The sequence below is a fragment of the Oncorhynchus masou genome, chromosome 24 (genome assembly GCF_036934945.1).
Source record: "Oncorhynchus masou masou isolate Uvic2021 chromosome 24, UVic_Omas_1.1, whole genome shotgun sequence".
NCBI lineage: Eukaryota > Metazoa > Chordata > Actinopteri > Salmoniformes > Salmonidae > Oncorhynchus > Oncorhynchus masou.
Window position 1 is genome coordinate 48,470,137 of NC_088235.1, and position 23,488 is coordinate 48,493,624.

The window sequence follows — 23,488 nt, forward strand, 5'->3', positions numbered from 1 at the left end:
CTGTGTCACTAGTCATTTGCCTGTGATGGAGAGACTGGTTTTAAAAGACTGTTGCCTCGTAGCTTTATATAATGTACTGTAGTCTGGCCAATTCTGTGTTGAGCCAGGGCCACTTGGGTCACAGAACTCAGTGTGACTTCATATTGAACGTCTTATCTTTGGAAGCCTCTACTCCAACTTCCTTGACAGTGCACCCCCTTTAGATACGCTGGAGCAGAATGTCGAAGAACATGGGGAATCTGGGTGATTCCTTTATGATGAATGATAGACATGCAAATCACCTGCAGTAAAAACTCCACAGGATCACTCCACCGTTGTCTTAGTGAGAGTGGTGACAGTGGTGAAAGTTATTGCTTAGCTTGGGAAATAAAGGTCAGACAAACAGTCAGTTATGTAGGCTTGAATGGGAGGGCTCTTCAATGAGAGTTGTACTTCAGAGGAGCACTAGCACTGTATCCACGATACCACCATCCGTGATCCTATACTTTGTATGTTGACATGGGTTGAGGCATAAATGGATGTCTGACTGTCAACAGCAACGAAACACCATAACGCTAAGTGGCCTCACATGTTGATGGAAGAGGTCTGAGTTAAGAGTCAAGCATCTGACACTGAACAAACCTCAGAGCCAGTAGCCACTGTATCATAGACTTTTCTCAGAGATCCTTGACAGTCACTTACAGCATGTGCTTGTTATGTAACCACCAACACACTGTGGGAAAGTGTGTCTGCTTGTGCGTTTGCGCTAGAAAATAACCTGAATAATAGACCTATGACACTTGTCCTGATGTTTTGTTATGAAGATTTCTACAAATCATTGAGATAATGTGTTGTCTCTAACTGAGAAAATAAGAATTGGAGGAAGGGTGCTAGGAGTAATTTATTAATGACACGGTCTGGAATGGATTTTGTTCTGAAATGAGGGAAGGAGTCTGCCAACTAGCTGAGTCTGGAGAGGAGCCAGCAGTACTAACTGTTCACAGTGAAGGACAGGGGTTACCAGTGTTCTCGGTCAAGGAGGAGTTGTCCTAAGCTTTGTACTGGAGAGATATACCTTTAGAGGCATTTGAGTCATCGGATGGAAAGTTCTCACCTGTTTTGAAATGACCCCTCCTCAGATTCACATTGCTATTGAGAATCACTGCCTCTGCCATGTGCCAAACAATGCCCTTTAGCTATGTTAATATTCATAGTTACAGCACTACAATTTTATTACAGAAAATGCCCAGGTGTTTAAATGACAAACATAATGGCATTTGCCCATATATACTGTTACATTAGTCTCTTCAAAGACCAAAGCAATGAAATTGCACTAAAAGTTCACTGCCACTGTTCTGCCATAGAGGCTTGTGTTTGGAAAAGGAAACAGGCATTTATGTATCCTATGATACTAAGATCTTTGGTAATGTGTTGTTCTCCCTCCCTCCCTCCCTCACTACCTCACTCACTCACTCACTCACTCACACACACACACACACACACACACACACACACACACACACACACACACACACACACACACACACACACACACACACACACACACACACACACACACACACACACACACACACACACACACACACACACACACACACACACACACACACACACACTCTTCTGACATTGCTCCCACAGTCCATTCTGAGTCCCTATCACTGGAGCAATCTGGAAGAATGTCTTGTTCATTTATCAAGCCATCAGAGCTATTCCTGGAAAAGTATGGGGGTGGGGAATAGGTTGTGGCACTCATGTTGTTTGGGTCTGCCAGTTTACTGTAAGTGTCTCTGGAAACGGGCTAAATTTAGAAGGTCTGGGCATTGGTTAATTCAGGGGAATTTTGCCTCTGAGACCATTTCATGTAGCAGACTATCTCAACTGCATGCTCTGAGGGCATGTGTACTGGTGCTGGGTTTTGGAAATCGACTTCATACAATTACAGCAAGCAAAGGTGCAGACTTTGCTATGTGTCCGTTTCTGTTGTGTAATGTCCCAGACACAAACAGAACAATCTGACGTGAGCTGGCAAGACAGACACGCACACATAAGCACACTCGTACATACACAGACACATGCATGCACAGACACAGACACACATACCCGTCCACACACAAACAATTGTTACATGGGCAAACCCCAAAATGGCTTGTGTCATCATTTTTTTTGTTCACAAAGCCGTCTCTATCTTAAAATAAAGAAGAGCAAAGCAGAAAGGAGGGATAATACAGTACATTCTCTGTTTCTAGAAGAGGAGGACTGAGAGAGTTGTCTCCTGAGAATGTATTTTCTTATCTTTACTGTTAGAGAGAGGTCTCGGTATTGACAATTGGGTCCACCCACCCTTGTCTTACTCTGGAGTCGTGAGATATTTGGGTTTGTCGCTGCTGGCATCTTAAAATAACAAAGAGCAAGAGGAGTCCTGGGATCTGATACGAAGAAAGGATGACGTAGAAGGCCAGTGTGTTGGGATAATAGCTCAGTTTGTTTGGCTGGATCTTTGGGATGTGTTATTTCTGTCCATTGTACTTACTGTACTTTGCAATACAGTTCAAAGGTAGCTACAGTTCTACACAAAACAAAAGACTTTTGGGTTTTTGGGATTTGAGAAAGACATGACTCTGGTACAGTATCTGAGATGTTTGGTGTGTGTGTGTGTGTGTGTGTGTGTGTGTGTGTGTGTGTGTGTGTGTGTGTGTGTGTGTGTGTGTGTGTGTGTGTGTGTGTGTGTGTGTGTGTGTGTGTGTGTGTGTGTGTGTGTGTGTGTGTGTGTGTGTGTGTGCGTGTGACTGTTTATCGCAGTGACTCCCTGAGAACGGGAACCGATGTTTTCATTCTAGCCCTCTGCTGTTGAGCAGTAGACACATCTGTATAGCATGTGGACTATATTTGACCTATATTTCTCTCTCTCTCTCCATCCCTAGTCGGACAGCAATGCCAGTTACCTGCGAGCAGCGCGGGCTGGGAACCTTGAAAAGGCCCTGGACTACCTGAAGTCTGGGGTGGAAATCAACATCTGCAACCAGGTGGGTGGCTTAATATCCAACATCTGCTGCTCAGTTCATTCATTTTGTACATAATACATTACTTTAATGTAACTGAAACTATATGCATCGAATACATTGAATCCTGTGGCTGTGTGATAATTGTGTAACATTTATTTAACAAGGCCACAACACAAATCACTAATTTCAATGGACTTGAAAGACATAGCAGCTCCTCATCTGAATAATCTCACGCCACGTGTACAATCTGTCTGTTTTACAGAGAATGTATGGGTGCCATAGATGTATATAAACCCTTTCTGTCATTTCTTTCAGAATGGATTGAACGCTCTTCATCTGGCCTCTAAGGAGGGTCATGTGGAGGTGGTGGCTGAGCTGCTGAAGCTAGAAGCCAATGTGGACGCAGCAACCAAGGTTCGTCCCACTCTGCATCTATTACTGCTTTGTTGTAGGGCCACATGTAGCAGAGGTGGTTTAGTGAACTGTATGCATGATGAATAGCATTTGCCTGAGACCTGAAGACTTGTGTTAGCTCCTAGGGCTGATATTCAGTGGACTTAGCTTCGAGGTGTGCAGATGACACAGGTTCTGGACCCAGTTGGTCACAAGCACAACATGAGCCGAGCATTCAGTGGTTAGCATTGGTGTGGCCAGCAGCATGTCCATGTTTGTTCATAGACAGACTTGGAGACTGTGGCTACCATTAGTGTTCCCTCTCTCCCATTGAAAGCAGACACAGGTTATATATAAACACTGAGCACACAAAAATGCAACACTAAGGACAGTCTTCAAACTTCTCAAACACTGAGCAGAGACTAGGAACTCTCACAAAAGCGGTTGTCTTTACCAGCTGTTGTCATAATCCATAGGTCAAATATGCTCACCTCCTCATGTTCAGTACTGTACTCTATGTGAGTTATGTTGATATTGTGCAACAGTGTTGCTGACATCAGAGACTCCATCACATGGATGCTCGGGGGTCAACACACCGCTCAGATCCCACTTGCAGTTTATTAAAAACTACACCGGTTTTTATTTATGGTGGTGGTTCGAGGGCCGCTTGTTTATGTGTTGGACGTGGTACATCGGAAGTGACACATCAATGGCAGCCAGGGCCAGAGGGAGGCCAAAGCGAGAATGCCAGCGCTACAAAGGCATAACTGAGGTTTGGCAAGGCGGTGCGGGGAATGATACACTGGGACAGGTGGGGGAGAGATTAACTGGCATGCCTCTCATTCTCCTCTCTAATGCAGAAAGGAAACACCGCTCTTCACATAGCCTCCCTGGCCGGCCAAACGGAAGTGGTGAAAGAGCTGGTCACCAATGGAGCCAATGTCAACGCACAGTCTCAGGTAGGATATCCATAACACACACACACACATAACTCAGGTCAGAGATACAGAACATATCAGAACACACCATTAAACACACATTCAAACGACAAAGAGTCTGTATAGGACTCACACTGTATTCCACGATGTGAAGCTTTTAACATATTAACATTACCATATAATTATCATTGAAACATCCACACAATCATATCTTTATATATCTGTTCACCACTTGAAAATCATTAATTTGAGAGATCTGCCAGATCAGCGGTATTAGTCTGTCAGGGTTGTGACTGGGAATATACTCTCTAGGATTGTGCTGTCCATGCGTTTCACAGGGGGAAATATCCTTTCATCAAAAATCCCAATATTGCCCTGTTGAGACATTCCTCAGATCAATAGCAATAAACTGGGCTGACAAAGATCACCGGAATGTTTCACTCCACCAAAGAGTGCTTTTCTTCCACTGCACACTATAACAATGGAAGTTGTGTAATATACTTTGTATAGTACTGTATGAATTGTCTGAGCTGTGGAATGATAAAGTATAATATATTTGTCTGTCATAAGATAGGCTACTCTGTGTGCTTTGGGATTGATTGTTGAGTTTCCTGTTGGTCCTCTCTTGTAGAATGGCTTCACCCCACTGTACATGGCTGCCCAGGAGAACCATCTGGAGGTGGTACGCTTCCTCCTGGGACACAACTCCAGCCAGAGTATGGCCACCGAGGTGTGTGTCCCCGCCCACCCTTCCTGTTATGTTGTTCACTGCTCTCCTCCCGCCCTCTCTCCCTGCCTCCATATAACCTCCAGCTCTGCATGCTTACCTCCATCCTCTCCCCCACACCTCTTTTACTCTCTCTATACATCCCCTCTTTCTTTCTCTATTTCCATCTCCCTCTTTCTCTCTGTTACTACCTCCCTCTCTTTCACTCACTCGCTCCCATTCTCGCTCTATTGCTCTCTCTCTCTTTCTCACTCACTCTCTCTCTCTCTCTCTCTGTGGTGGATTCAGGGACTCCAGCAGGCAGCGCCTCATTGATTGGTAGTGTATAGTAGAGCTGAATGACCTTGAGCAGGCCAGAGATAAGGTCCCTTATACCCATCAGCCTCTATGGTCTGGTTTACACTGAGAGCTGCCTGCCGCTGGAGCCAGGATCTGCTGCCTGTAAGGAAAAGCCACCAGTACAACCAGTTAAAACCACTGGTCGAGTCCACAAAACCTGTCCATGAGAACCCCCCCCCCCCCCCCCCACACACACACACTAACACACACACACACACACTGTAAAGGGGAATTATGTAAGGGAAAAGACGTGGGAGAGAAATGCTCTATACTGTGTTATGTAATGTATACAGTTTATCCTCCTGCAGTCTGTCAGATGTACTGTATATAGAGTGAAATGTGAAGTATCTGTTTGATGTTTGACGAAGTGCAATAGATTTGGGGATTTTAGGCAAGTAAGATATTTGGTTAGACTTAGTTAGAATATACTAAAGATTACTTATTTTAATTGATTTCATGACGTCATCTATCCGACATTTGATACATGTGGACATGTAGCATTGTGTCCTTAGTAACACAGTATTATAGTCCCAGGTTGCCCAGCATTGCTGTGGAAATGTGGGATGTCTATGTCACTCACTTCCCCTACCCCTCTAAGTTTCCCCCTGCCTCCCTCTAACAGGACGGGTTCACTCCTCTGGCGGTGGCCCTGCAGCAGGGGCATGACCAGGTGGTGTCTCTGCTCCTGGAGAATGACACCAAGGGCAAGGTGCGTCTGCCCGCCCTGCACATCGCCGCCCGCAAGGACGACACCAAGGCTGCAGCGTTACTTCTCCAGAACGACCACAATGCAGATGTCGAGTCCAAGGTGACCACTACACTTCTGCTAATGTTATCTCTCTCCCTTTGCTTCTCACCTCTGTCTTTCTGGCTCTTTTCCCATATGAGTAGGTTCATCCGTTTTAATCTATTTAAAAAAAAATGTTTCTTTGTTGTTTATTTAGTTGTTTTGTTATGTTTATTTTCTTTGAGGTTTTGTGTAGGTGCATATGTAATAATGCATGACATTATTCTGAGTCAGACAATACAGAGAGGAGAGAAAGAATAATGCAGATAGATATAAAGAGATATGGCTGATGCTGTACCGTGACCTTATATCCCGTGGAACAATTTAACCACAACTGACAGTTTGGTTTGGAATTTAGCAACTTTTAATCTTAACATCAGCGGGGCAGTTTCTGTATTGTAAAGTTGAGTGATTCACAACGTCTCTGGCCAACTAAAGAACTACTCGAGTAACTCCACCCATAATCTCTCATTGTTGTGTGATGTTGTGTGCACACTAACCACCAATTCTCTCCTCTCTTGGCCGGTCTTGTGCCCTCTCCCCTAGATGATGGTGAATAGAACGACAGAGGTATATCTGTACATTGTACAGTACTTACTCTATCCATTGCAGCCCCCCAAAAAACAGAAACAACCCCCTATACCATATACTAGTGTTGCTGCAGCCCCATATCTCCCTTCTCTTTCAGTTTTTTTTTGCCTTTTCCCCATTGCTTCATTCATGTAGTGTGTCTCTTATTACTGATAGAAAGAGAGCAATCGTTCTGTAATAATGCAGCATGTCTTACTAATACTGATGTGGACTGTGGATACCTGTAGCTGGAGGCAAGAAGGGTTCCAAGTTTTCTATGGGTTCCAAGGATTCCACGAGTTCCAAGGTTTCCACGGGTCCCAAGGTTTTGAAAGAATTCCATAGGTTTCAAGGTTTCTTTCCAAGGATTCCATGGGTTCCAATGTTTCCATAGGTTTCAAGGTTTCCACAGATTCCATGGGTCCCAAGGATTCCATGGGTTCCAAGGATTCCATGGGTTCCAAGGTTACCATGGGTCCCAAGGATTCCATGGGTTCCAAGGATTCCATGGGTGCCAAGGTTTCCATGGGTTTGAAGGATTCTATGAGTTCCATGGGTTCCAAGGATTCTATGGGTTCCAAGGTTACCATGGGTCCCAAGGATTCCATGGGTTCCAAGGGTTCCATGGGTTCCAAGGTTTCCATGGGTTTCAAGGATTCTATGAGTTCCATGGGTTCCAAGGATTCTATGGGTTCCAAGGTTTCCATGGGTTTCAAGGATTCTATGGGTTCCAAGGTTTTAATAGGTACCAAGATAGATATCCTGCCATAACATTGTTAATGATAAATCTAGTTATGGCTCAAGACAGACAAGTCTTACTGTTTAGCAGACTGTATTTTTACTATAATCTGGCCTTTTAGATTTAAGGAACCCAGCCTCCCAGCAGCAGAGAAATGGTCTACTAGTTTGTTTATTAGACTGCATTTAGATATTAATTTCCCAACCCCAGCCCCTTTAGGCTTGTGCATGGGACATTAGTTATGTCTGTTAGTGCTGTTTCCAGAGTAAAAACAGAAGGACCTCACCCCACCAAAAACAATGGCAGAGCAGGCTGCCCTCTCAGAATGCCTGTTTTGGTCAGCATGGCTACCAGGCTGGTAGATATGGCTAGTATCTTTACTTGGCTTTGTAAATGTAGATATCACTGCATGATAGTAGATGCTAAAAGCATTGCCGATAAATAGTTTGGGTAGTTGGATTAACTCCTTCTAATATGTTTTAAACTTAATGGAACCATCTGTGTCCCATGGTGAATGTCAGATATATTACATTTCTGATTAAGTGTTTAATGCAAAAATATCTCTTATTTGAATGAAACCTCAAGCTGATTTGTTTATTCTTAGAACAGAAATAGAAGAGTGTATAATGCTCACAACTTAGTGGTTTATGTGCTGGAAGCTTGGTCAACCACCTGCCTTGTATTGGTTTATTGGCTAATTGAAATGGGGATCTCTGTAAATTGATAGCTTTATCTAAAATGATCTCTCTGATTGGATACCTTTAGCTGAGATGTGCCATTTCACTTATATTCCTCTTGCTTGGAATGCTGCTTCCCTCTAAGCCATGGTTTCATTAGGAAGCCCCCAGTGAATTAAATAGGTTACATTCACATATGAAGACCCCATGTATTTATGATACATGGGGTCAACAGGCTGTTGTAATCCTACATAAACTACAGTCTGTAACTGCAGACTTTATGTCCCTATGTACAGTGCTTTGCGAAAGTATTTGGCCCCCTTGAACTTTGCGACCATTTGCCACATTTCAGGCTTCAAACATAAAGATATAAAACTGTATTTTTTTCTGAAGAATCAACAACAAGTGGGACACAATCATGAAGTGGAACGACATTTATTGGATATTTCAAACTTTTTTAACAAATCAAAAACTGAAAAATTGGGCGTGCAAAATTATTCAGCCCCCTTAAGTTAATACTTTGTAGCGCCACCTTTTGCTGCGATTACAGCTGTAAGTCACTTGGGGTATGTCTCTATCAGTTTTGCACATCAAGAGACTGACATTTTTTCCCATTCTTCCTTGCAAAACAGCTCGAGCTCAGTGAGGTTGGATGGAGAGCATTTGTGAACAGCAGTTTTCAGTTCGCAAGGCACTGTATATCCTTATTGTGTAGTAGTTAATGTGTTACGGTCCAGTATAAAACTGTTGTAAGGTTGAAATAATCATGAAAGCTCATGATCACTTCGAATGGTATGACATATGAACATCAACATACCATTCACACTCTAGTCTATGGGATTTGAGTTCGGGTTTTCAAAACAAAGACTTGCTCTGCCACAGTGAGAAAAGTCATGTTTGATTGTTTATGTGTACAGTAGTAGCCCGTATACTTATTCGAGTATAGACAATGTGAGAGACTAATATCAAACCCTTGGTTGTCTCTGACTCCTGTGTCGTTGTTGTGTGCTCTGCTCTCCTGCTCCCTCAGAGCGGCTTCACTCCTCTCCACATCGCTGCTCACTATGGAAACATCAACGTGGCCACGCTTCTGCTGAACCGAGGGGCCGCTGTGGACTTCATGGCCAGGGTAAGGCTGCTCTGCCCTCTGCTGGACAGGAGGAGCTACTAGCCACACTCCACTACACTCTATGGAAAATTACACACAATAGACTGCATCCTCTTTGCATCATATAGTGCTTCAAATCACCCCACCCTCCCACTGACAATATACTGTACTCAGATCATAAAATGATAGTGTCAAAATCATAACAACACGTATCAAGGAATGTAACAACAGACCGCCTATTTGCGTCAACATTAGAGCTTAGCCTAATGGGTAACAATGATAGCTTGTAATTATATGAAATGGCAGCGTCAAGCTGTAGTGTTTGTGTTTCTGTTGGAAGTCGACAGTAATGAATGATTCGCTCCACAGTAAATTACACAAGAGATGGAGTATAATACTCAATAATGAACAGCTTTCCACCCACTTAGTTAAACATACCACATGTGATATTCAGGATACTTTGAATATCAGTTTGTCAAATTGTTGTTTGTTTCTCAAATTATGTTTTTGTAACAATATAAGGCTGGCGTCTTTCCCTTGCTGGATTCAGATGCTGTTTAGGTTTATTAGTATTGCCATATGGACAACATCCAGATAATATTCACAGCTCTGTACTGTGTGGCTCACTCCGACCTCCTCTCTCTGTTCTAACAGAATGACATCACACCTCTCCATGTGGCATCTAAAAGAGGAAATAGTAATATGGTCAAACTGCTGTTGGACAGAGGCTCCAAAATCGATGGCAAGACCAAGGTGAGTGCCTTCACAGAATTAAATAGAACATTGTTCATATATGTATATATACATATATATTAATATACAGTACCAGTAAAGGTTTGAACACTTTTGGCATTCTCTCAACCAGCTTCATGAGGTAGTCAACTGGAATGCATTTCATTTAACAGGTGTGCTTTATTAAAAGTTCATTTGTGGAATTTCTTTCCTTCTTAATGAGCTTGAGCCAATCAGTTGTGTTGTGACAAGGTAGAGTTGGTATACAGAAGATAGCCCTATTTTGTAAAAGACCAAGTCCATATAATGGCAAGAACAGCTCAAATAAGCAAAGAGAAACAACAGTCCATCATTACTTTAAGACATGACGGTCAGTCAATCAGGAACATTTCTAGAACTTTAAAAGTTTATTTAAGTGCAGTTGCAAAAAAACCATCAAGCTCTATGATGAAACTGGCTCTCATGAGGACCGCCACAGGAAAGGAAGTTACCTCTGCTGCAAAGGATAAGTTCATTGAAGTTACCAGCCTCAGAAATTGTAGCCCAAATAAATGCTTCACAGAGTTGAAGTAACAGACACATCTCAACATCAACTGTTCAGAGGGGACTGTGTGAATCAGGCCTTCATGGTTGAATTGCTGTGAAGAAAGGACAACAATAAGAAGAAGAGACTTGCTTTGACCAAGAAACACGAGCAGTGGACATTAAACCGGTGGAAATCTGTCCTTTGGTCTGATGAGTCCAAATTTGAGATTTTTGGTTCCAACCGTCTTGTCTTTGTGATATGCAGAGTCAGTGAACGGATGATCTCTACATGTGTGGTTCCCACTGTGAAACATGGAGGAGGAGGTGTGATGGTGACACTGTCTGTGATTTATTTAGAATTCAAGGCATACTTAACCAGCATGGCTACCACAACATTCTGCAGCGATACGCCATCCCAACTGGTTTGGGCTTAGTGGGACTATCATTTGTTATTCAACAGGACAATGACCCAACACACATCCAGGCTGTGTAAGGGCTTTTTGACCAAGAAGGAGAGTGATGGAGTGCTGCATCAGATGACCTGGCCTCCACAATCACCCTACCTCAACCCAATTGAGATGGTTTGGGATGAGTTGGACCGCAGAGTGAAGGAAAAGCAGCCAACAAGTGCTCAGCATATGTGGGAACTCCTTCAAGACAGGTTGAGAGAATGCCAAGAGTGTGCAAAGCTGTCATCAAGGCGAAGGGTGGCTACTTTGAACAATCTCAAATATAACATATTTGTTTAACATTCTTTTGGTGACTATATGATTCCATATGTGTTATTTCATAGTTTTGATGTCTTTCACTATTATTCTACAATGAAGAAAACAGTAAAAATAAAGAAAAACCCTTGAATGAGTAAGTGCGTCCAAACTTTTGACTGGTACTGTATATGCCTAACATGCCTAGCATGCAGCACTTTGTCATTGATGACAGCTCATGTTATATTTTTTTAACCCTGTTCTAATACAGTATGTATGCACTCACTTACATATTATCAAGACTTGTTTTATTCAGAATTTCAGTCCATAGTGGGCTGAATGTTTCATGACCTTCCACTCTGTGGTCCTATTGACCATGTTGTTGTGTGTAGGACGGACTGACACCTCTTCACTGTGGAGCGAGGAGCGGTCATGAACAAGTGGTTGAGATACTGCTGGACCGCGGAGCACCCATTCTGTCCAAGACAAAGGTAACACCTGCTCCTATCGTATACTTTGTTGCTCAAATTATAATACTTGCATCTAACTTGTAAACCACATGTTCATCCATGTAACTTTCAAGGCGCATTGATCTAAAATTGTTTGCAAATGTCTCCTACCATTGATAGAATTGTGATTGTCACAAAACTTTTCTATAATGTTCAATTTTAAACCACAACAGATCATTGATATAACATTATGTCTGTAACACTTCTAGAACGGGCTGTCCCCTTTGCACATGGCCACTCAGGGCGACCACATCAACTGTGTCCAGCTACTCCTCCAGAATGACGTCCCTGTCGATGATGTCACCAATGACTACCTGACAGCGCTACACGTGGCCGCACACTGTGGACACTACAAAGTGGCCAAGCTCATAGTGGACAAGAAAGCCAACCCAAACGCTAAAGCACTGGTAAGAAAGAGGGGTGGATGGTTGAGCTGCATGTGTAAGAAGAGAGAGAGATTTTCAGGGTGTACAAATTCAGGTTTCAAATGCAAATGCTGTGGGTACAAACAACCTTTCATAGCAGCATTTCCGTGCACACAGAACCCTGAACCTGCGACCTGAGGGCGGGAGCTCAAATGAGTTGTGGAGAGGGTGGGACGGATTTTTCATGTCACTCTGCTGACTACTCTTGTGTAATGTTCTGGTAGTTGTTTCTGTTTGTGTCCTGTTTGCGGTGATGATGAGAGGAAAATCTCAATTGCAAGTGACAACAAGATAGAGTGAGAATGGGGGAATAAGAAAGGGAAAGACAGTGAGATGGAGTTATGACTTCGTTACACTTTGGCGCCCTGGGTGGGGTCGGCAACTGTCTTTTTCTTTAGCCAGGCTCATTTCCTGATTGCACAGTAACTTCCCCTTTCCATACTGATAAAAGTAATCAGAGACAATGCACGCCCATCCCCCAGTTATGTGCCATTCACAACAACACAGTAGGTTGAGCTCTCATAAAGCTCTCGTATAGATAGATGTTTCTGTGCGTGCCTGTGTTCTGAGAGAAAAGACTAATTTGGGACACATCACTGAGTAAGTTGTTATACTTTGTGGTGACTGAAACCGTGGTTGTGGTGACTGAGGTTTACTGGCAAGAAGAAACTGTGTGGATAATTGTTACACGACTGTGGCATAAAACTCTGGTAATGTTTACAACAGGAGCTTACTCTCTCACATGTTTAAACTATTACATAAAAAATAGGGGTAAATACCTGAGGAGTTGAGTAGTTTCTGTTTATAGACTTGGTTTTGTGGTATTCTGTTTCTAGAACGGCTTCACCCCGCTTCACATCGCCTGCAAGAAGAACCGCGCCAAAGTGATGGAGCTGCTGCTGAAACACGGCGCATCGATCCAGGCTGTGACCGAGGTACGCTAGGGTTAGAAGGCTGGGCTGGGCCTGGGGTAACACTCAGGGCGTTAGGGGTAGGAGGACAGACTGGGTTAGGAACTTCAAAGATCTTAGACAAATTAATCATTTTGTTTAGGTACAGTTGAAAATAATTTAAGTGAGCATTTCTCTTACTATAAGACAGAAGTGTCAAACTCATTTTGCCTCGTGGACTGCATTTGGTCTTCAACGAGGTCTGTAGGGCCACACTGAAAATGTGTTATATTTCCTTGGTGTCAAAATTAGCTAAAAAATAGTCCCTTATCCATTGTCTTGGGAATATTCCACGCTCCCTGACTGTCTAGGTTTCATTTCTGTGATTATTAGCAAGCTGGACACAGTAAAGAAACTGTTTTAATGTAGGTCCATTATCATTTCTACACAGTTTCGATTTTGGGACATATGTTTGACACCCCTGTTCGAATGTATACAGTACAGTTGAACCTATGCTATTGATTGGTAACTATCATTGTGATTTGCTTGCAGTCTGGACTTACTCCTATCCACGTGGCAGCCTTCATGGGACATGATAACATTGTCAACTCTCTGACACATCACGGAGCTTCACCCAACACCACCAACGTGGTGGGTGTCACACTACACTCAGCTCTTCAGAAATTCAACAAAAGATGATAAGCTAGTCAAAATTGAGTAACACATACTATGCAGATTACCAATGTCTGTCTGTCTGTGTGTTCCAGAGGGGTGAGACAGCGCTGCACATGGCAGCACGGGCGGGTCAGGCGGACGTGGTGCGATACCTGCTGCAGAATGGAGCTAATGTGGAGACCAAGGCCAAGGTGAGCAGGGGTCAGGGAGCCCTCTACACACACCTTTGTTGTCTAACTGGGTTGAGAACCAATGTGGTGTCATTTTTTGCACATTGTGAAGAGAATGGACAGAATATAATAGTATTTGTCTCCCCCCAGGACGACCAGACGGCGCTGCACATCTCTAGCCGGCTGGGGAAGGCTGACATCGTCCAGCAGCTGCTACAGCGGGGGGCTTCTGCCAATGCTGCCACCACGTCAGGCTACACACCCCTCCACCTGGCTGCCCGCGAGGGCCACGAGGACGTAGCCGCCATGCTGCTGGACCAGGGTGCATCACTCTCAGCCTCCACTAAGGTCTGTGTGATTGGGTTAGGGTCCAACCAGAAAACTAAAAGCAAGCACTCACAAATAACAGTTCAACCATGGTCGTTGTGGTTTAGTCAGTTGATGATCAGCAGGGTCAGGCTAAGGACAGTGGATTGAACATTTTTACCATTAATTGGAGAACTATAGTCCTTTTGAAGACACTTTTCCTTGTCACTGGTGTTTCTTTTTCATTTCCTAAACCTTATCAGGATGAAAATGACATGGAAGCTATTTTCCTTACGCTTTTACTCATGTAATTGAGCTATGATCTTCTTGAAGGTCAAATAAGACCTTGGGGAATTGGTGCATGTGTACGTGATTTTGTGCCTCAGTCTCTATCTATCTATCTATCTATCTATCTATCTATCTATCTATCTATCTATCACACTATATCTGAGGGGATTGTACCTCAGATACCGTAGCTGTCCAGAGGCATGACGTCAAATCATAGTGGGACCAGTTGATTGGCTGTGCTGACTAAACCAGTGACTGCAGAGGGCGCCAAACCGCCAAACCAAACACATTCATTTTGTTTTAACAATAATACCATTTCATGTTTTATTTATTGATTTAACCTTTCTTTAACTAGGCAAGTCAGTTAAGAACAAATTATTATTTACAATGACGACCAACAATAAGTATAATTCCTTTGGAGATGTTAGAAAATAGAGAACAGCACCTGAAGAAAAATAGGCCCTGACGACATCACAATCGCATGGCAATTTTGAGTGTGTATTACAACATCAGGAAAAATTAGGCCAAACGCTGCTGTGTGTGATATGGGAGTTATCTGTAGGAGTTCCACATTCCTATGGAAAATATGACCTAATTTCTTAAAATACCCTCCCTAACACAGAGGGACTTCGCCAAGATGAACATGATCACATTATACACTATCCTTTTATAGATGACGAATAGGATATGAAAAACAGACCCAGTGACATAATTTCTCAGGTTATCACAACGCACTGAGCAGGCCAAACACCTTTCCCACCCACCATACTTCCTTTCACATGGCAATGAATCTAAAGTGAACGAGACCCTGCTATAAGGTTATTTAACAGTATGCCGTTGCAGTGTCCCCATCTGTTGCTGTTTGCAACATTGCAGAACATTGCACATCTTGAATGCACTTCAGCTCTCCTGTTTAACAGACAGTGGTGTCAGTTAGGTTGTCAGAGCAGGTCGGTTCTCCCTGGCTGTCTCATGTTGATGCTGTGTCTCCTGATGTCTTCTACAGAAAGGGTTCAGTCCTCTTCACGTGGCAGCCAAGTATGGGAAGATGGAAGTGGCCAGCCTGCTCCTTCAGAAGAGAGCAGCTCCAGATGCAGCTGGAAAGGTAGGATATGGGAAGAGAGCAACTCTTGAAATACAATAACATTCACTTGGCCGTAGAATTGGAATTGCTTCTAGTTCTATGGGATTGGTTGTGGTGTTTGAGAGCAATATAAATCATTCTAATAGAGAGAGTGACATAGTAGAGGTCCACTCTCCCCTCGCCTCTGTTGGAATGGATGTCATACGACATCCTGTAGGACTTTGGTCTCCTACCATGGTATCACCCGCGTCTCTCTGAAAAGTAGCAGAACCCTACTGAAGATAGACTGTAGGAGCTGCAGGGCGGCTGAGGGAAATCATGACTTCTCCCAAGACGGCACAGCAAACAGATGCTTGTCCATCCATCTGAAAGTGCTAAATATAAAAGCAAGCAGGTATCATAATGAAGATGGAGTCTCCTGAAATAACTTTGTTTGTGGTTTGTGGTTTAACAGTGCTTGGTGGTGTCACGCTTAAACAAGTTCCCATCTAATGGTGTATCCACACTGTAGCAAAATAATATGCAGGCTGTCACGCACACACAATACCATCATTTGGTTTCCTGGGTGAGTGTATATCACTAGAAATATATTTTCTGCTGGATATATTTCTGTTGAAATATTCTTTATTTTGCTAGTTGTGTGGATACACTGTCAGTGGGTTTCATTCAGCTTTGTGTGCTCATTGGTGTCACGCTAAAACAGGTCCTCGTCTGAAGTGGGTTCCATCAGCTCCATGGCTTTTCCGTCTGTTCTGATTATGTTCTGGCTTCCCCCCTGCTGGTGCTTTGATGTTTGCGCTCCTTCTAATGTCGTGTTGCATGTGTGTGTGTTTTAGAGTGGGCTAACTCCACTGCATGTAGCTGCTCACTACGATAATCAGAGAGTGGCTCTACTGCTTCTGGATCAGGGAGCATCTCCCCACGCCTCCGCCAAGGTACTTCACTCAAACACACAATGTCATACACAGTCAGCATAATGGGACTAGTACCATACTGATTTGGATTCATTGATCTGATTACAGTTTTTTTTTTAGCGCTTTGGTACAATTTTCAGAAGTATCTGGTGAATTTTCTAAACTCTTAGTACAAAACTCCAAACTGGTAACACTTACAACACAGCCAGTCTCGCTTTCAACACCTTTCATTCTGTATTCATTTTGTTTGTAGACATCTTGCGCCACACAATCATTGATCTAAAATATACGTTTAATCACAAAAAATACAGCATAATGATATATTCTCAATGTAGTTATTTTAACAAGCAGTTAATCCAATAGCAACAAATGCAACATATTGTACAGTCTCAACGTCAACAGTGAAGAGGCGACTCCGGGATGCTGGCCTTCTAGGCAGAGTTGCGAAGAAAAAGCCATATCTCTGTCCAGTGTCTGTGTTCTTTTGCCCATCTTAATCTTTTCTTTTTATTGGTCCAGTTTGAGATATGGCCTTTTCTTTGCAACTTTGCCTATAAGGCCAGCATCCCGTAGTCACCTCTTCCCTGTTGTCGTTGAGACTGGTGTTTTGTGGGTACTATTTAATGAAGCTGCCAGTTGAGGACTTGTGAGGCATCTGTTTCTCAAGCTAGACACTCTAATGTACTTGTCCTCTTGATCAGTTGCTCAGGGGCCTCCCACTCCTCTTTCTATTCTGGTTAGAGCCAGTTTACGCTGTTCTGTGAAGGGAGTAGTACACAGAATTGTACCAGATCTTCAGTGTCTTGGCAATTTCTCACATGGAATAGCCTTAATTTCTCAGAACAGGAATACACTGACAAGATTCAGAGGAAAGGTCTTTGTTTCTGGCCGTTTTGAGCCTGTAATTGAACCCACAAATGCTGATGCTCCAGATACTCTACTAGTCTAAATAAGGCCAGTTTTATTGCTTCTTTAATCAGGACAACAGTTTTCAGCTGTGCTAACATAATTGCAAAAGGGTTTTCTAATTATCAATTAGCCTTTTAAAATTATAAACTTGTATTAGCTAACACAACTTGCCATTGGGACACAGGAGTGATGGTTGCTGATAATGGGCCTCTGTACACCTATGTCAATATTCCACTAAACAAATCTGCCGTTTCCAGCTACAATTGTCATTTACAACATTAATAATGTCTACACTGTATTTCTGATCAATTTGATGATATTTTAATGGACAGAAAATTAGCTTTTCTTTAAAAAGAAAAGGACATTTCTAAGTCCCTGTCATGCCCTGACCTTAGAAATATTATTTATTATTTACCTTATTTATTCTCTATGTTTGGTTAGGTCAGGGTGTGACTCGGGTGGGAGAATCTATGTTTTCTATTTCTTTGTTGTTTTTGCCTAGTGTGGTTCCCAATCAGAGGCAGCTGTCTATTGTTGTCTCTGATTGGGGATCATATATAAGTTGCATTTTCCGTATGGATTTTGTGGGGTGTTGTTTTCCGTTTAGTATCTGTGCCTGGCGGAACTGTTCGCTTTCGTTTTCGTATTCGTTATTTTTGTTTGAGTGATTCTTGACAATAAAGATCATGAACACTTTCAAAGCTGCGCTTTGGTCCACTCTTCCTTACAACGACGAGCGTTACCGAACACCCCACCAAAAAAGGACCAAGCAGCGTGGCCAGGAGGAACAGGAATCCTGGGCCCGGGAGAAAAGGGAGTGGAGGACATCCTGGACCTGGGAGGAGGTAATGGCAGGGGACAGGACCCTGCCATGGAAGCAGGCGGAGGCAGCGAAAGAGGAACGGCCACGGTAAAAGGAGTCAAGGCAACGACGGAAGCACGAGAGGCAGCCCCCCCAAAAAACATTTTGGGGGGAGGCACACGGGGAGATTGGCGGAGGTAGGGTTTAGACCTGAGCCAACTCCCCGTGCTTACCGTGGTGAGCGTGTGACTGGTCAGGCACCGTGTTATGCAGTGATGCGCACGGTGTCTCCAGTATGCATTCATAGCCAGGTACACTCTGTTCCAGCTCCCCGCAGTTGCCGTGCTAGAGTGGGCATTCAGCCAGGACGGATTGTGCCGGCACAGCGCTCCTGGCCTCCGGTGCGTCTCTTCGGTCCAGGATATCCTGTGCCGGCTCTATGCACGGTATCCCCAGTTCACCAGCACAGCCCAGTGCGGCCTGTTCCAGCTCACCGCCATGCTACAGTCGGGGATTCAGCCAGGACGCGTTGTGCCAGCTCTGCGCTCCAGACCTCCAGTGCGCCTCCACAGCCCAGCATATCCTGCGCCGGCTCTACACACTATGCCTCCAGTGCGCCTTCATAGCCCAGTGCGTCCCGTGCCAGCTCTCCACACTCACCGAGCTGGAGTGGGTATCCAGCCAGGATGTGTTGTGGCAGCTCCCTGCACCAGGCTTCCAGTACGTCTCCTCAGTCCGGTGAGACCTGTTCCGCTCCACGTACGAAGCCTCCAGTGATGATCCATGGCCCGAAGCCTCCAGTGATAATCCATGGCCCAGAGCCTCTAGTGATAATCCATGGCACGAAGCCTCCAGTGATGATCCATGGCCCGAAGCCTCCAGTGATGATCCATGGTACGAAGCCTCCAGTGATGATCCATGGCACGGAACCTCCAGTGATGATCCATGGCATGAAGCCTCCAGTGATGATCCATGGTACGAAGCCTCCAGTGATGATCCAAGGCACGAAACCTCCAGGTATGATCCATGGCATGAAGCCTCCAGTGATGATCCATGTCCCGGAGCCTCCAGTGATGATCCATAGCACTGAGCCTTCAGCGAGGGTTCCAAGTCCAGAGCCTTCAGCGAGGGTCCACAGTCCGGAGTCTCCAGCGGCGGTCCGGAGTCTCCAGCGACGGTCCACAGTCCAGAGCCTCCGGCGGCGGTCTGCAGTCCAGAGTCTCCAGCGACGGTCCACAGTCCAGAGCCTCCGGCGGCGGTCTGCAGTCCAGAGCCTCCGGCGGCGGTCTGCAGTCCAGAGTCTCCAGCGACGGTCCACAGTCCAGAGCCTCCGGCGGCGGTCTGCAGTCCAGAGTCTCCAGCGACGGTCCACAGTCCAGAGCCTCCGGCGGCGGTCTGCAGTCCAGAGTCTCCAGCGACGGTCCACAGTCCAGAGCCTCCGGCGGCGGTCTGCAGTCCAGAGCCTCCGGCGGCGGTCTGCAGTCCCGAGCCTCCGGCGGAGGTCTGCAGTCCAGAGCCTCCGGCGGCTGTCTGCAGTCCCGAGGCTACGGTGGCAATCTGAAGTCCCGGCGACGATTCCTGCACCGGAGGCGCCTCGAAGTGGGGGGGAGCCTAAAGCGGGGCGGGGTCTGCGTCCCGCACCGGAGCCCCCACCGGAGCCCCCACCGGAGCCCCCACCAGACCCTCCCCTATAGGGGGGGGTACTGCCTCGCCCTGTCCTTAGAGATCCTTATTTATTCTCTATGTTTGGTTAGGTCAGGGTGTGACTCGGGTGGGAGAATCTATGTTTTCTATTTCTTCGTTGTTTTGCCCAGTGTGGTTCTCAATCAGAGGCAGCTGTCTATCGTTGTCTTTGATTGGGGATCATATATAAATGGTCATTTTCCGTTTGGGTTTTGTGGGGTGTTGTTTTCCTTTTAGTATCTGTGCCTGACGGAACTGTTCGCTTTCGTTTTTGTATTCATTATTTTTGTTTGAGTGATTCTTGACAATAAAAATCATGAACACTTTCCAAGCTGCACTTTGGTCCACTCTTCCTTACGACGACGAGCATTACAGTGCCACCAAACTCTTGAACGGTAGTGTATGTCTTGATTGAAATCATTGCCTGCTTCATCTATGGCCTGAAGGAGGGTGGTACACTCGTGGGGAAGGCAATCATACCTCTTCCAGCTATATTGTAATCGTAAATTGTATTCTACTTAGGTATTGTAGTGGTCCCACTGGGGTCACATACCAAAATGTGTGGACTGTTGACACTTTGGATAAAAGTCTGCTAAGTAATTAGAATATATTACGTTATTACAGTACTCAATTCTAGTAATGGGGACGTGTATTTTTTATGAAAGTGAAGAGAATCATATCAAAAGTAATGAAACATTGCATTGCGAAAGGCAAAGACTTGATATGAACCTGTATTACAATGTGGAACATGTATTTGTAGATGAAACAATGATCAAGTTTGGTGAAAAAGTGACTGAGTTTGTCGGTTTGACTTAGTCAATTGAAAATGTGCTAAGAGTTTTGAAACAACTGTCTTTTTGATGATGTGTTTGAGTTTTGTAATACGAGTTGTGAAATGCACCACATACTGTAAAGCAGGCATAATGTAGATGCTTGACCTTTTGGTCCACAGTGTTGGTTTGTTGTCTCTTGTCCTTGACCTGTCTTGTCTTTGACATTGTCTTTGAGAGTTAGGTTTAATCTTTGGATTGGCTTAACTTTAAAGACATCTAGTAGCTGAAATAGCACACTTCAGTAAAATATATATCATGCTACAAACTGATGTGTTTTATTAAACAATGATGATGTGAACCAGAGAGGATAGGAGTGACTTAACTTCCAGTGCCGTCTTTCAAAGAGCAACCATGGATGATATAGGCTAGTAAATGTGCTATTGTGTGATAGGATTGAGTGCAAAGTTGACTGCTTCATTTTGCTTGTTTGTCAAGACTGTCACAGGCTTCTGTGTGGTCCCATAGAAAAGCATGGTAACTAAGTTATTGCTGTTGTTGAACCGCATAACAGTTAGACAAAGCTCTTTGTGTGCCAGAGTGGACCATGCCCAGTGACTTAGGGTCACCTTTTGGTTGGCGTGTGGTCGTACAGGCCCTGCTGTAGTGTTGGAAATTATGCTCAGGCTATCCACTTACATCCAATAAAACTGTCTTGGATGAAGGAAGCCTTGTAAAACAATATTTCTCTCTCTCTTTCTATTCACACCCCTTGACTTTTTCCACTTTTTTTTGTGTTAAAAAGTGGGATTAAAATGGATTTAATTTTCTTTTTTTGTCAACAATATACACAAAATACATTAATGTAAAAGTGGAAGAAACATGGATGGAAAATAAAACATTAATATATCTTGATTATTAAGTAAATATTCAACCCCCTGTGCCAATACATGTTAAAATCACCTTTTGCAGTGATTACAGCTGTGAGTCTTTCTGGGTAACTCTCTAAGAGCTTTGCACACTTGGATTATACAATATTTGCACATTATTTTATTCTTTAAAAAAATCCTTTAAGCTCTGTCAAGTTGGTTGTCGATCATTGCTAGACAGCCATTTTCAAGTCTTGCTATAGATTTCCAAGCCTATTTAAATCAAAACGGTAACTAGGCCACTCAGGAACATTCAGTGGTATTCTTGGTAACATTCTTGGTAAGCAACTCCAGTGTATATTTGGCATTGTGTTTTCGGTAATTGTCCTGTTAATAGGTGAATTTGTCTCCCAGTGTCTGTTGGAAAGCAGACTGAACTGAAGTTTTCCTCTAAGATTTTGCCTGTGCTTAGCTCTATTTGATTTGATTTGATTTCTTCTATCCCCCCCAAAACTCCCTTGCCAAGGATAAGCATGCCCATAACATGATGCAGCCACCACTATGCTTGAAAATATGAACAGTGGTACTTTGTGATGTGTTGTGTTGGATTTCCCCCAAACATAACGCTTTGTATTCAGGACAAAAAGTTCATTTCTTTACCACATTTTTTGAAGTATTACTTTAGTGCCTTATTGCAAACAGGATGCATGTTTTGGAATATTTGTTTTCTGTACAGGCTTCCTCCTTTTCACTCTGTCATTTATGTGTATTTTGGAGTAACTACAATGTTGTTGAATCATCCTCACTTATGTCCTATCACAGCCATTAAACTATGTCACTGTATTAAAATCACCATTGGCCTCATGGTGAAATCCCTGAACGATTTCCTTCCTCTCTGGCAACTGAGTTAAGAAGGGCCCCTGTATCTTTGTCGTGACTGGGTGTAATAATACACCATCCAAAGTGCAATTCATAACTGCACCATGCTCAAAGGGATATTCAATGTCTGCTTTTTTACCCATCTACCCAATAGGTGCCCTTCTTTGCAAACCATTGGAAAAGTCTCCCTGGTCTTTGTGGTTGAATCTGTGCTTGAAATTCACTGCTTGACTGAGGGACCTTACAAATAATTGCATATGTGGGGTACAGAGATGGGGTAAACACTATTATTGCCCACGGAGTGAGTCCATGCAATTTATTTTATGACTTGTTAAGCACATTTTTACTTCTGAACTTATTTAGGTTTGCCACAACAAAATGGTTGAACTCTTATTGACTCAAGACATTTCAGTCTTTTATTTTTTATTAATTTGTAAACATTGTAAACAATTTGTAAAATAATTCCACTTACGGGGTATTGTGTGTAGATCAGTGACACAAAATCTAAATTTAAATCATTCAAAATTCAGGCTCACAAAAAACAAAATGTGGAAAAAGTAGGCACTGTAAATCTGTGTTAACACGCTTCAGTCAGTGTCTCTTGTCTAATTTCAGTGTTTTGGAAATAAACTAAATCTTCTCTTGGAGGCTCAGGTTTGGCTTGGTGAGAATATAAGGGTTATAAGTCACATGACAGAAAACAGTTGATGTGTTTCTCAGCTGCCTGCCCTTCTGGCTTCAGTCACAGCAGAAACACACGCACACAGACAGACAGACAAAGACAGATAGACAGACAGAGAGATGGAAAACTGTAAAATTATACAGTCTGGAAATCTTTGCCAGTGACCCAAAACAGTCGTACCAATACATGTAGTCGTACTGTGCCATCAACTGTGATATGATATGCTTGTTATCATGGTATGAACTAATATTACTGCCTCACACTGAGTTACCTTATTTATTACAGTGGGGCAAAAAAGTATTTAGTCAGCCACCAATTGTGCAAGTTCTCCCACTTAAAAAGATGAGAGAGGCCTGTACTTTTCATAATAGGTACACTTCAACTATGACAGA

The 23,488-nt window shown here is 43.7% G+C and overlaps 1 protein-coding gene across 21 annotated transcripts in view; it reads left to right on the forward strand.

Annotated features, from left to right (window-relative positions):
- The window catches only part of LOC135512283 (ankyrin-3-like), a 153,502-nt gene that overhangs the window by 61,326 nt on the left and 68,688 nt on the right, over positions 1-23,488 (forward strand). For 16 of the 21 annotated variants that reach the window (XM_064934143.1, XM_064934152.1, XM_064934140.1 and 13 more), the window contains exons 2-17: positions 2,922-3,023; positions 3,318-3,416; positions 4,256-4,354; positions 4,965-5,063; positions 6,022-6,207; positions 6,733-6,756; positions 9,203-9,301; positions 9,935-10,033; positions 11,634-11,732; positions 11,960-12,157; positions 13,012-13,110; positions 13,618-13,716; positions 13,833-13,931; positions 14,061-14,258; positions 15,511-15,609; positions 16,425-16,523. In XM_064934143.1, the coding sequence (XP_064790215.1) occupies positions 2,922-3,023; positions 3,318-3,416; positions 4,256-4,354; positions 4,965-5,063; positions 6,022-6,207; positions 6,733-6,756; positions 9,203-9,301; positions 9,935-10,033; positions 11,634-11,732; positions 11,960-12,157; positions 13,012-13,110; positions 13,618-13,716; positions 13,833-13,931; positions 14,061-14,258; positions 15,511-15,609; positions 16,425-16,523 (1,797 nt within the window). The remainder of the gene's footprint in view (positions 1-2,921; positions 3,024-3,317; positions 3,417-4,255; positions 4,355-4,964; positions 5,064-6,021; positions 6,208-6,732; positions 6,757-9,202; positions 9,302-9,934; positions 10,034-11,633; positions 11,733-11,959; positions 12,158-13,011; positions 13,111-13,617; positions 13,717-13,832; positions 13,932-14,060; positions 14,259-15,510; positions 15,610-16,424; positions 16,524-23,488) is intronic. The other 5 variants (XM_064934153.1, XM_064934133.1, XM_064934139.1 and 2 more) reach the window with 1 other exon arrangement.